This window comes from Salmo salar, chromosome ssa06 (genome assembly GCF_905237065.1).
Source record: "Salmo salar chromosome ssa06, Ssal_v3.1, whole genome shotgun sequence".
Classification (NCBI taxonomy): domain Eukaryota; kingdom Metazoa; phylum Chordata; class Actinopteri; order Salmoniformes; family Salmonidae; genus Salmo; species Salmo salar.
Window position 1 is genome coordinate 64435413 of NC_059447.1, and position 14866 is coordinate 64450278.

Consider the following 14866-nt stretch of genomic DNA (forward strand, 5'->3'; position numbering starts at 1 on the left):
AAGAGGGTGTGAACGATGCTGAATGGGCGTAGACAAAGAAGAGCTCTCCAGTAGGTGTACCAACACATTCAAGGGCCATTTTCTCAAAGTGGGGTTACAATTTTATCAATTTTCAAAGCAGAATAACTTTCCCATTGTTCCTCAACTGTAATGTATGATATAATTGCTATTATTTTTTATTTAACTAGGCAAGTCAGTTAAGAACAAATTCTTATTTACAATGACGGCCTACCAAAAGGCCTCCTGTGGGAACGGAGGCTGGGATAAAAAATAAATAACATATAAATATAGGACAAAACACACATCACCACAAGAGACAATACAACACTACATAAAGAGAGACCTAAGACAACAACATAGCAAGGCAGCAACACATGACAACACAGCATGGTAGCAACACAACATGACAAAAACATGGTAGCAACACAACATGGTAGCAGCACTAAACATGGTAGAAACATTATTGGGCACAGACAACAGCACAAAGGACAAGAAGGTAGAAACAACAATACATCACTCAAAGCAGCCACAACTGTCAGTAAGAGTGTGCATGATTGAGTCTTTGAATGAAGAGATTGAGATAAAACTGTCCAGTTTGAGTGTTTGTTTCAGCTCGTTCCAAGTCGCTAGCTGCAGCGAACTGAGAAGACGAGCGACCCAGGGATGTGTGTGCTTTGGGGACCTTTAACAGAATTTGACTGGCAGAATGGGTGTTGTATATGGCGGATGAGGGCCGCAGTAGATATATCAGATAGGGGGGAGTGAGGCCTAAGATAGGGGGGAGTGAGGCCTTTTATAAATAAGCATCAACCAGTGGGTCTTGCGACGTATATACAGAGATGACCAGTTTACAGAGGAGTATAGAGTGCAGTGATGTGTCCTGTAAGGAGCATTGGTCGCAAATCTGATGGCCCGAATGGTAAAGAACATCTAGCCGCTCGAGAGCACCCTTACCTGCTGATCTATAAATTATGTCTCCGTATTCTAGAATGGGTAGGATGGTCATCTGAATCAGAGTTACTTTGGCAGCTGGGGTGAAAGTGGAGCGATTACGATAAAGGAAACCAAGTCTACATTTAACTTTAGCCTGCAGCTTTGATATGTGCTGAGAGAAGGACAGTCTACTGTCTAGCCATACTCCAAAGTACTTGTATGAGGTGACTACCTCAAGCTCTAAACCCTCAGAGGTAGTAATCACACCTGTGGGGAGAGGGGCATTCTTCTTACCAAACCACATGACTTTTGTTTTGGAGGTGTTCAGAACAAGGTTAAGGGTAGAGAAAGCTTGTTGGACACTAAGAAAGCTTTGTTGTAGAGCATTTAACACAAAATCCGGGGAGGGGCCAGTTGAGTATAAGACTGTATCATCTGCATATACAGTTGAAGTCGGAAGTTTACATACTTAGGTTGGAGTCATTAAAACTTGTTTTTCAACCACTCCACAAATTTCTTGTTAACAAACTATAGTTTTGGCAAGTCGGTTAGGACATCTTCTTTGTGCATGACACAATGAATGTTTCCAACAATTGCTTACAGACAGATTATTTCACTTATAATTCACTGTATCTCAATTCCAGTGGGTCAGAAGTTTACATACACTAAGCTTGGAAAATTCCAGAAAATGATGTCATGGCTTTAGAAGCTTCTGATAGGCTAACTGATAACATTTGAGTCAATTGGAGGTGTACCTGTGGATGTATTTCAAGGCCTACCTTCAAACTCAATGCCTCATTGCTTGACATCATGGGAAAATCAAAATAATTCAGCCAAGACCTCAGAAAAAAATTGTAGACCTGCACAAGTCTGGTTCATCCTTGGGAGCAATTTCCAAATGCCTGAAGGTACCACGTTCATCTGTACAAACAATAGCACGCAAGTATAAACACCATGTGACCATGCAGCAGTCATACCGCTCAGGATGGAGACGTGTTCTGTCTCCTAGAGATGAACGTACTTTGGTGCGAAAAGTGCAACTCAATCCCAGAACAACAGCAAAGGACCTTGTGAAGATGCTGGAGGAAACCGGTACAAAAGCATCTATATCCACAGTAGAACGAGTCCTATATCGACATAATCTGAAAGGCCGCTCAGCAAGGAAGAAACCACTGCTCCAAAACCACAATAAAAAAGCAAGACTACGGTTTGCAACTGCACATGGGGACAAAGATCGTACTTTTTGGAGAAATGTCCTCTGGCCTGATGAAACAAAAATTGAACTGTTTGGCCAAAATGACCACCGTTATGTTTGGAGGAAAAAGGGGGAGGATTGCAAGCCGAAGAACACCATCCCAACCGTGAAGGACGGGGGTGGCAGCATCATGTTGTGGGGGTACTTTGCTGCAGGAGGGACTGGTGCACTTCACAAAACAGATGGCATCATGAGGCAGGAAAATTATGTGGATATATTGAAGCAACATCTCAAGACATCAGTCAGGAAGTTAAAGCTTGGTCGTAGATCAGTCTTTCAAATGGACAATGACCCTAAGCATACTTCCAAAGTTGTGGCAAAATGGCTTAAGGACAACAAAGTCAAGGTATTGGAGTGGCCATCACAAAGCCCTAACCTCAATCCTATACAAAATGTGTGGGCAGAACTGAAAAAGTGTGTGCGAGCAAGGAGGCCTAAAATCCTGACTCAGTTACACCAGCTCTGTCAGGAGGAATGGGCCAAAATTCACCCAACTCATTGTGGGAAGCTTGTGGAAGGCTACCTGAAACGTTTGACCCAAGTTAAACAATTTAAAGGCAATGCTACCAAATACTAATTGAGTGTACGTTGGGACTGTGATGAAAGAAATAAAAGCTGAAATAAATCATTCTCTCTGCTATTATTCTGACATTTCACATTCTTAAAATAAATTGGTGATCCTAACTGACCTAAAACAGGAATTTTTACGGGGATTAAATGTCAGGAATTGTGAAAAGATGAGTTTAAGTGTATTTGGCTAAGGTGTATGTAAACTTCCGACTTCAACTGTAAATGGATGAGAGACCTTCCTACTGCCTGAGGTATGTTGTTGATGTAAATTGAGAAGAGTTTGGGGCCTAGGGTTGAGCCTTGGGGTACTCCCTTTGTGACAGGCAGTGGCTGAGACAGCAGATTTTCTGACTTTATATGCTGCACTCTTTGAGAGAGACACCAATATTCCTTAGCCGGCCCACATAAATGGAATGGTCTACCGTATCAAAAGCTTTGGCCAAGTCAATAAAAATAGCAGCACAACATTGCTTAGAATCAAGGGCAATGGTGACATCATTGAGGACCTTTAAGGTTGCAGTGACACATCCATAACCTGAGCGGAAAGCAGATTGCATACCAGAGAGAATACTATAGACATCAAGAAAGCCAGTCAGTTGATTATTGACATATACAGAGGAACATACAGCATCCTATTTACAGAAGAACATACAGCATCCCATTTACAGAGGAACATACAGCATCCTATTTACAGAGGAACAAGGAACATACAGCATCCTATATACAGAGGATCATACAACATCCTATTTACAGAGGAACATACAGCATCCTATTTACAGAGGAACATACAGTACCCTATATGGGAAACATTGGATAGCTGATATGGACCATATAAATTAGCCAGGTTCTGAGGAAGTACATGTAAAACCAAAGACATTATCTATCTGTCATAAATATATGCAGGGGACCACATTTTTAGGAAACAGAAGCTGACAGACGTGGTCTAACCATGTCTCTATGAAATACATTTCATGTTAAAATAATTAGGTCACGTTGCAGATTTTACAATAATTCCCCCAAAACTGCTCTCTTAGTCTACATATATTGATTGCTTATCAATTTCATTGGGCTCTCATATCACCACCAATGTGAGATTACAGTAAACAATAACATTAGTCTGACTCTGAGATTGTTGTTATCTGCTTTACATCTGGTTCTGTTTATGAGTTCCCATGCCGACCTTATGCGGCTCCAGTCCCCAAGCTAGCTTGCCTGGATCTCGGGGCCAGAGAGAGAGCGAACTTCATCCATCCGGCAGGCAGCCAAACCCAGCCTGGACAATAAAAACACCTCCCTATTTTGTAGAAGGAGAGTTTATCCCAACCAGAGTCTGACTGAATTTATACTGCACGTATAATAGGACTGTTCATGTAAGTACAGTGGCTGTTATCTTATCAGGGACATGGGAGGGATTTTTCTCTTGAGACATTGTTTTGCCTTGGGCTGTTTTGAACAGCAACATTAAGGATGCATTGTTTAAATTTGTAATTAAACTGCAGTCATTTTGGGGATTATAATCTAGTTAGGAGTGATGCAAAAACGATTTAAAAACGCTTCATGAAGTCTCATGAAATGAAAACCATAAAGTGTAAAGTAAGTGGATAAAACTAAATACATGAGAGGTGCTGACTAATGCAGAACAGTCATCCGTCTACATACATACAGTACACATTTCATCAGGTTTTCTACACAGCTGTACTACTTTGTTTTACCTACAGGTGGCAGTATATCTCTATGACATGTCTACAATGTATGTTCTTAAAGCAGTTTAGCCTAGAGTCGTAGTATATTTCATTCAACTGCTAAAAATACTAGGTAAATTTCATATTCACAAATGCAAATGGTCTAATGGTCTTTTTTCACTTTATAAATGAATTTAAACAATATGGCACTACTTTAACTAAAATGAAAAACAAAAGGCAATTAAAACTTGTATTATTAATGAATAGGATTTTTTTGTTTAGGATTCCTGGCAATGTAAATAGTTTGTATGTATGCTTGGTTGCATGTGACTATTCATTTTTCGTTTGTTGATATTTGTTAACAAAAAAGAAATAAAATGACTACTCTACTCTAAAAAAAATAAAAAATTAAAATACATAATAAAATACTAAAATACTAAAATTAAAACTATCTACATTCATATATAATATTCTAGGTCAGTGGTGACTTTTACTTCGGGTACAGTCTACCCAGCCTTTATGTAGGACATATGGGTTGTTGTGTGCACTATACTGCTTTATGCATACTGTATATATAATCCTTGCATTGACATTTACAGAATACAATTTTCTGGTAAACACAAATTTTGGTTCATATTCCAATGGTCCTGGCACACTCTATATAATTTTCATCAGGCCATCATGCATAGGTAGAGTACATTTTAATTAGTTAAACTTTATTTAACTAGGCAAGCCAGTTAAGAACAAATTCTTATTTACAATGATGGCCTAGGAACAGTGGGTTAACTGCCTTGTTCAGGGTCAGAATGACAGATTTTTACCTTGTCAGCTCAGGGATTCAATCTAGCAACCTTTCAGTTACTGGCCCAACGCTCTAACCACTAGGCTACCTGCCGCCCCAAATTTGATATAAAAATAATTTACATTAAATGATTTCCCATGCAAGTGGATTTCCATCTGAGGGATATCATCAGAGCTTGTTAACATCACCAGTTTTTCCTGTCAGTGCTCAGATGAACCTTCCCGATCCTGGAAACATGGACATGGGAGAGAACATTATGGTTTTAATTGATACATTTTTGTTCCTGCCACCAAAACATTTACAACTATTTCCTCCTCCAAACAGATTCCTCTCCAGGAAAACAGGCACACACGCTGTGAGGGTACCCCCTTAACCAAACACTCTCTACTTCCTTGGAACACATTATTTCAATCTTGACGACAAATTGCAGTCTTCCACGTTGCTAGTACTACATCCTAGTGATTCCAAATGACCAATTTTAAATGAGAGAAGTAACTATTTTGGCAAAATAAGACAGCTTTTAGACAGCTTGTTTACTGCACATTAAATAAATTGCATGGCTTGACGAGTCATCATTTATAACTAGCATGCATTTGTTTTATCCAGAAAAGTCCCATTGAGGTCAGAAGACATTATTACCTGGCCAAGATGTACTCATACACAATACAGTGCATACACAGCACAGCAAAAACATAAAGAGATTATTTCCTGTAATTTTGGGTGTTTATTAGGATCCCCATTAGCCACTGCAAAAGCATCAGCTACTCTTCCTGGGGTCCACATGAAACATGACATAATACATATTACAGAACAAGTCAAGGACTGAAATACATCAATTTAAAACGTCACACATAGCCAACATATCAGTACATACACACAATATCTAGGTCTAATACATAGTACAGTGCAAATTACAATGCAATGTATATAAAATGGCTGTGTCTCTTCACAGTCCCCTTTGTGCAGTATGGTGTTCTTTTATCCGTTTTTTAACTGCTTTTATTGCTAGCTTGAGTTACCTGGGGTGGTAGAGAGTTCCATGTAGTCATGGCTCTATTTAATACTGTGTGTTTCCCAGCCTCTGTTCTGGATCTGGGGACTTTGAAGAGACCTCTGGTTGCATGTCTTGTGTTGTACCAATGAGTGTCTGAACTGTGTGCCAACTGCTTGAACAGACAGGTCGGTACCTTCAACACATCAATACCTCGCACAAACACCAAAAGTGATGCAGTCAATCTCTCCTCAACTTTGAGAAAGGAGAGACTGGCCTGCATGTTACTGACACTTTCCCATGTACATCTAAGTGCGATAAATTCTTTGTTCTGGTCCATCTGCAATTTATCTATGTCCTTCTTTGCTGCACATGACCACACAGCTGGGCAGTAGTCCGGGTGACAAAAAAATGAGGGCCTGTCTGGTCGACTGAAATGTCAATAAGGCAGAGCAACGCCCTATCATGGACAGACCTCTTCCCATTTTAGCAACCATTGAGTCTATATGTTTTGACCATGACAGCTTGCTATCTAGGGTTGCACCCAGCAGTTTAGTCTCAACTTGCTCAATAGCCACATTATTCAATAACAGATTGAGTGATTTGTCCCACAAATGATGTTTTAAGTTTTTGAGATATTTAGCACCAGCCTGCTGCTAGTTACCCATTCTGAAACTGACTGGAGCTCTATGTTCAATTTCTGTTATTTATTTGAATGTTGCAGCCAATGTGTATACTGTTGAGTCGCCAGTGTACATAGACACAGGCTTTATTCAAGGTCAGTGGAAGGTCATTTGTAAAAACAGAAAACAATAATGGCCCTAGCCGGCAGCCCATAATAAGGCAGAGGACGCAAATCCATAACAGCTATGTTTTTTTCAGCAATAGGTTATGATCAATGACATCAAAGAGCTGTAATGTACAGTAACTATATCCTTAGAGGCATGCTACAGCACACCCTCTAAACCCATAACTAATGTTTCTCTTGCTCGACAACATTTCACAATACCCACTCAATACAAAGGGGGAAGTGGGTGATTGTGGCATTATAGGGATGGCCACTCCTTTTTTCAAGGAGTGTTTTTTTCAAGTTTTAATTTACTGTACATGCCTCACCGTTAAATCAATGACAACTGTAAATGTCTGTAAGAGAACAATAGAGAGTAGGTGGGCTATCTTTCGGGCCAGGAAAAACCTCTGGGCTGTGCTTAATATTCAGAGGCTGGCTCCAGCAGCCCGTCCTGCAGTCCTGATCCGTCTGTGGTAGCCGTTCATCAGAGAGGGTTGGACATGAAAAGACAGGACAAGGCCAGACGGATGGCAGGTGTCTGGGTGACACAGCCATGTCCAAGGGGCGGACGCTCAACCCACTGCCTGCCTGCCACCCTGATGGAGATGTAAGGAAAATAATACATTAACATGCTCACTCACAGCTGTGACAGCACCAGGCCACTGCACCCACACGCCTGGATACAAAATAACCAATAGGCTAGTCATTTGCCGGCTGTATTGTGTACTCTACCTGAATACCGACATACTGTAAGAGCAATTTGTCAGTTGCAGTATTCATGAGGATGACAATCTGACAATCCAAAATGGGTCTCTGAGTTACTGAAGATCTAAAGGGAGAATTCCCATGTGAATTTACGTAAACAGATGACTTTCAAAGTAGAAACATATAGACTCACCAGGTCTAAAATACCCTAAGATCAAAGTATCTTTCAAAGTGATCTGAAAGACAAACACATTAGTGAGAATAACCAACCTAGTTGTGTCAGAGTGGATTAAACCAAAGGGAAGTAACTACACGCAGGGAAGTGTGTTCAGGGATAGCCAAAAATGAGCAGCTGGAGATGAGATCTTTAAGGTTTTATATAAGTGGTATATATATATATATATATATATAAGAGGTATAACTGAGGTAGTTGATAAAGTGTATACCATCCAAAGTGATCAAGATCCAATTTATAACGCGATGTGTTGGCTCAATCGGAAATTACCTGTAGATTTTAATGTGGATCTTCTGAGATACGGTTTGAATCCAGCTGTCACAGAATATGTCGTACTCGTTGCTGAAAATGTCATACTGGATAGAGAAGGACCAAGGCGCAGCGGGTATGTGGATACTCATTATTTTAATTGGAAAATGAAAAGCATCCACAGGAAAAAACAAAACAATAAACGGTACTCACGATCAACAACAGTTTTGCAGGCTATCCAAAAACGCAGTGCAAAAACAATTCCCCACAACCCCAAAGACAAACACACATACCTATATAGGACATCCAATCAAAGGCAACTATACACACCTGCCTTCAATTGGAAGTCCCAATCACCAACACAACATTCAACAAACACAAACCACCTGCCACATCCTGACCAAGACTAAGCAATACGCCCTCTGCTGGTCAGGACGTGACACCAGCGCCTCTACATGGTTTGTATGCATTGACTCCTGTTGCGCCTATGGTACTGTAAAGTGTGAAATGTAGTGTTGGCCTACATGATATTGCAAATATGAAGTCCAAGTCTTAACATTTTCTGGATTGACTGACCTTCATGTCTTGAAGTAATAATGGACTGTCGTTTCTCTTTGCTTATTTGAGCTGTTCTTGCCATAATATGGACTTGGTCTTTTACCAAATAGGGCCATCTTCTGTATACCACCGCTACCGTGTCACAACACAACTGATTGGCTCAAACGCATTAAGAAGGAAAGAAATTCCACAAATTAACTTTTAATAACTTAACTTTTATCATCAAGGGAAATGGTGGCTACTTTGAAGAATCTCAAATATAAAATATATTTTGATTTGTTTACACTTTTTTGGTTACTACATGATTCCATATGTGTTATTTCATAGTTTTGATGCCTTCACTATTTTTCTACAATGTAGAAAATATTCAATATTAAGTAAAAACCCTGTAGTGTGTAAGTGTGTCCAAACATTTGACTGGCACTGTATGTACATATGAAGCACTTGAGGAAGACAAAGAATGAAAGCATCGAGAACATGCATATTATTGTAGTCGTATTTATTTATTTTTTAACAAAAAAAAACGTTTTTTCTCACCTGTACTGTGATTCATTATTGAAACTGGGGTCTTACATGATATTGTACTTTCCACTGAACATCACAAAGTTACCCTTTTTATGTATGTTTACCTTTTTTTTCCTTTTTTTTCTATACAATGATTTGTGCTTTGATACCTTAGATTTTAAAGACATGTTAATACAGTTAAGTGAATACCAGGGACTACTGACAAAAATGTCCAAAGAGTAAAATACACAGATCTTATACACACCATACAAAATACATAAGAGTGACTGGCTGAGTGCTCCCATTCATTTAGGTTGTTTATTTGCACAGCTTTTTACAAGCAACTGGGGATTCCAAATTCCAGTTCCAAAATGTATATATTATGAGATTGTACCCCCAAAATTTAGGGAACATAAGGTGCATTTTTTCAGAGTTCTTGATATCTGTGTGTACAAGCCTTTAAAAATGTTTTGGGGATTAACTGACGGCATTGCCCAGAATCAACTCTTTCCATGTATAAATGTGTATGACTGCATGTGTGTGTGTGTGTGTGTGTGTGTATGTATGTATATATATATATATATATATATATATATATATATATATATATATATATATATACAGATTCATGGGCATTCAATATTTACATCTGCTGGAATGTTCCCCATACTACTCATTAAATCAAGTACTTCAAGCAACGTGATTCACAGAAGATCAAACTATCTTTAATATTTCACTACTACTTCAGTAAGCGATGAACGACAACAAAAAGAAAGAAAATGCATAAGTGCACATGTTGAACAAAAAAATAATAAGTTCTACTTTTTTGTAAAAAAATTACAAAATCACAACTAGTGTAGCCAATCCAGCAGGAGAGAAAAGGGTACAAGCATTTAGAACTAACTACCATACTGTATGTGGGTTTCAATCCAAAATGTAAGTGCAGATATATATATATATATATATATATATATATATATATATATATATATATATAGAATATATATATTTATACAATAGGTATATATTCTTGTAAATTTAATAATATGTATATACTTCCAAGTAAAGTGTATTCACTAACATATAAAGCCATTTTACAGTGTACATATTTTTTGCTCTAATTACGCCATAGCAAAACCCATGCTTTACATAGAAAAGGCATCCACAACATTAAGAAAAATTTACAATTTATAAAACATGATACAATAAATAGTATTATAGAATTGTTGCTGTACACAAAAGCCATTTAATTTCACTCATATAAAAATATGTTTTAGTGCAACCTTACATATATTGATACTTCACATCATTCAGACTCAAGTGTCCAAAAAAGACGGGAAATTGCATGTATTACAAAGCTGATAAACTTTATATATTTACATTTCTTCCTGCTTAATATGCTTATAAGAATATGAGCAGAAAGTAAAGAAAAGGCACACACATCTGTACATTTAAACGTACCAGACTGGAGTCCATAAGCAATTTGGTCAGGCTCATGGATAAGTTAACTTATACTGTCTGTATATTCTCTGAAACTTTAAATAAGAAATACATTGTTAAAATAGCAAACCAGGTTATAAAAGGCATGCTATACACATACATTGAAACTACAGAGTATCTACTTAATTTGCTTGTTTAAAGACTTTTTTGTGTTTGCGTGTGTGTGTTTGAATGTCTGTCTCTCTGTGTTCTTGTGTTGTGTGTGTGCAATAGTATGGGTTGATGTCTTTACGTTGCACGTCCCTCCCTTTTTAAACAACGTTCACCTGTTCTCTGTGGAGTCCTTTGATATATCTTTGCCTCTCTTTGTGCTTGCTGCCCTTTCCCCTGGGCCCTGTTGACCTGGTGACCTCTCCTTGACATGGTGGCCTGGCCCTGCCGTGGGGCCCTTTGATGTGGCCGGCAGGGAGGTCTCTGAGCTGGAGCTGGAGGGTAGGGGAAGAGGGGATGCCGAGTGGCCGGCCGGGGACTGCCTAACCTCTAGGCCACTAAAGTGCTGAATCCTGCTGGGGGCGCTCTCCTGAGGGATGGGGTGAGGGGGATGGCAGGGGTGAGGCAGCGGGGAGCGACGTCTCTGGTGGGGCTCTAAAGAGCACGCCACCCCGCCTTTCTCCAGAGAGTCATGTTCGGTAGCGATGCGGAGAGAGGCAATAGCTTTGGTACATGTCTGTATGCTCTCCTCCTGCTGCTTACTGTCCTTGATGTTGGACATGTCTGCGCAGTCCTGGCGACTTCCTGACCTGGGTAAGGACGGGCTGGAGGAAGGAACCGGGGTCCTCTGCATTCTTTCATGGCACTGGGGCGAATCGGGGGACCCGGTGGACCCCTTGCCCAGCGGGAAGGACACTTCACTGGTGCTAGACTCCTCGGACGTGCTCTTCTGCAGGGGGAGGCGGGCAGGGTGGGCCAGGCCGGTGACTGAGGTGGCCACGGAGTGCACCATCTGGATGCCCCCGATGGGGATCATGGGGAAGGGGGTGCGGACCTGCTGCTGGGAGTGCAGGGGGAGGTGGCTGAACAGGCCCTGGTGTGGCCGTGGGGACTCCTGGCTGCTGTGGGGAGGGGAATCCTTCCTCTGATCCTGAAACAATACAAGATGAATTCAGTACAAAATATAGTGGCCAAAGATAAATAGGGTCTGTGGATCTTAGACTATAGAATATGCAGATGATCTCAGATCTCCGTTGCAGATCACGATGCCTTGCTCCCAGACAGAATAAACAACTTTTTTGCTCGCTTTGAGGACAATACAGTGCCACTAACACGGCCCGCTACCAAAACCTGCGGGCTCTCCTTCACTGCAGCCAACGTGAGTAAAACATTTAAACGTGTTAACCCTTGCAAGGCTGCAGGCCCAGACGGCATCCCCGGCCGCGTCCTCAGCGCATGCGCAGACCAGCTGGCTGGTGTGTTTACAGACAATCAATCCTTATCCCAGTCTGTTGTCCCCACATGCTTCAAGAGGGCCACCATTGTTCCTGTTCCCAAGAAAGCTAAGGTAACTGAGCTAAATGACTACCGCCCTGTAGCACTCACTTCCGTCATCATGAAGTGCTTTGAGAGACTAGTCAAGGATCATATCACCTCCACCTTACCTGTCACCCTAGACCCACTCCAATTTGCTTACCGACCCAATAGGTCCACAGACGACGCAATCGCCATCACACTGCACACTGCCCTAACCCATCTGGACAAGAGGAATACCTATGTAAGAATGCTGTTCATCGATTACAGCTCAGCATTTAACACCATAGTACCTACCCTCCAAACTCGTCATTAAGCTCGAGACCCTGGGTCTCAACCCCGCCCTGTGCAACTGGGTCCTGGACTTCCTGACGGGCCGCCCCCAGGTGGTGTTGGTAGGTAACAACATCTCCACCCCGCTGATCCTCAACACTGGGTCCCCACAAGGGTGCGTTCTCAGCCCTCTCCTGTACTCCCTGTTCACCCACGACTGCGTGGCCATGCACGCATCCAACTCAATCATCAAGTTTGCAGACGACACTACAATTGTAAAATCTTCTCTCTGCCCCGTGGCAAAACATGTAGAATTGCAAGAAATGGACTTTTAAACAAAAAATGTCTCTCTTCGCTGTCATGAGGGGGGCCGCTAAAATGTTTTGCTCGCAAGGTGAGAATTACTAAAATAATTATTACATTTGTGATTTTGTCAGACAGCATAGGCAGCAGCTCTATAGAGATGAGAGGATGACTTAAAGAAATAATAAAGTCATCAAATAAAATAAACGTAATATACGCAACATTTGAAATATTTATTAATATTTATTAGTGCCTCCTGACCCCTCCTGTCTCAGTCTCCAGTATTTATGCTGCAATAGTTTATGTGTCGGGGGGCTAGGGTCAGTCTGTTATATCTGGAGTATTTCTCCTGTCTTATCCGGTGTCCTGTGTGAATTTAAGTATGCTTTCTCTAATTATCTCTCTCTCTCTCTCGGAGGACCTAAGGACCTAGGACCATGCCTCAGGACTACATGACATGATGACTCCTTGCTGTCCCCAGTCCACCTGGCCGTGCTGCTGCTCCAGTTTCAACTGTTCTGCCTGCGGCTATGGAACCCTGACCTGTTCACCGGACGTGCTACCTGTCCCAGACCTGCTGTTTTCAACTTTCTATAGACAGCAGGAGCTGTATAGATACTCTCAATGATCTGCTATGAAAAAATATACATTTCTTAATAACTGATCTGAAATCGAACTATCAGTCCAGTGAAATAAAAAAACAAGTTATTTAATGCCCATGATGTGCCTCGCAAGTAACAGGCTTTCCACATTTTGTTACCTTACAGCGTTATTCTAAAATGGATTCAATACAAAAAAGTCTCATCTATCTACACACAATACCCCACAATGACAAAGCAAAAACAGGTTTCAAGGGCCAAGAGTGTGCAAAGCTGTCATCAAGGCAAAGGGTGGATACTTTGAAGAATTTCAAATATAAAATGTATGTTGATTTGTTTAATACTTTTTTGGATACTAAATGATTCCATATGTGTTATTTCATAGTTTTGATGTCTTCACTATTATTCTACAATGTAGAAATAGCCAAAATAAAGAAAAACACTGGAATGAGTAGGTGTGTCCAAACTTTTGACTGGTACTGTAAGTATTTATTGTCATTATGGTGTATTCTGTGTAGACTGAGGAGGTAAAAAAAACCAATTGAATCCATTTTAGAATAAGGCTGTAATATAACAAAATGTGGAAAATGTCAAGGGGTCTGAATTATTTCCCGAATGCACTGCATGAAAATAGGCAAATGCATGAAACAACATTTATTTACAGTCAATGTAAATAGCCAATCATTTTTAGGAATTGTATTTAATTGGAAAAATAACTTTGCCTTGTGCTTCTTCATACTATCAACAAACTATCGGTTGATAAGCAAATGCTGGTTATGGTTAAGGTTAGGTTTAAAATATGGATTAGGGTAAGGGTTAAGGTTAGGGTTAAGTTTAGCATTAGGATAAGGGTTAGGGTTAGTACAGATGTAGTTGAAAGGTTACTGATCATCTGTAGATCTTCTACAGATGGACTATCCAAATTAAGTGTTACTTGGGATTTTAATGGATCTTGAGATGGTAGGAAAAATCAGCTCAAATACGACAAATCTATTACCAGCTAAAAAGAAGTCAAAATATGAATTTTCAAAAAAATATATATTATACAGCTGAAGCGGGCTCCATTTCACGCTTCATTTAAACTGGCCGGGTTTAAAAAGACTCTTAAGAACAAAAATAACAGTTATTAACCACTGAGTGATGAGCCAAGCTTACAGTACATTATGGCTACGGTTGCCTTATCTTTTTATCCCTCAGTACCACAGAAACCAACCAGATGGTGTGGAGAAGTCAAGAATGACTCCACAGTGCAAGAATACTGCATTTTTCCCCTTTCCCCAGGGATTCTTAATTAGCCACATATATAAATAGAAACGACCGCAGAGACTGTAAGAGCACTCTATAGTGGGCCTGCATGGTTCCATTGTACTATAACTTTAAGTTAGACTCTCCATTTATCATCCTAAAAAAGCAGCCACTAATAATACACTGAACAAAAATATAAACGCAACAT

At 40.3% G+C, this 14866-nt stretch overlaps 1 protein-coding gene across 3 annotated transcripts in view; it reads right to left on the reverse strand.

Moving 5' to 3' along the window:
* Positions 1 to 9252: 9252 nt before the first annotated feature.
* The window catches only part of LOC106607821 (HIVEP zinc finger 2), a 97083-nt gene continuing 91469 nt past the window's right edge, over positions 9253 to 14866 (reverse strand). For all 3 annotated transcript variants that reach the window (XM_014205212.2, XM_014205213.2, XM_014205214.2), the window contains one exon: positions 9253 to 11855. In XM_014205212.2, coding sequence (XP_014060687.1) covers positions 11037 to 11855 — 819 coding nt within the window. In that variant the 3' untranslated portion in view covers positions 9253 to 11036. The remainder of the gene's footprint in view (positions 11856 to 14866) is intronic.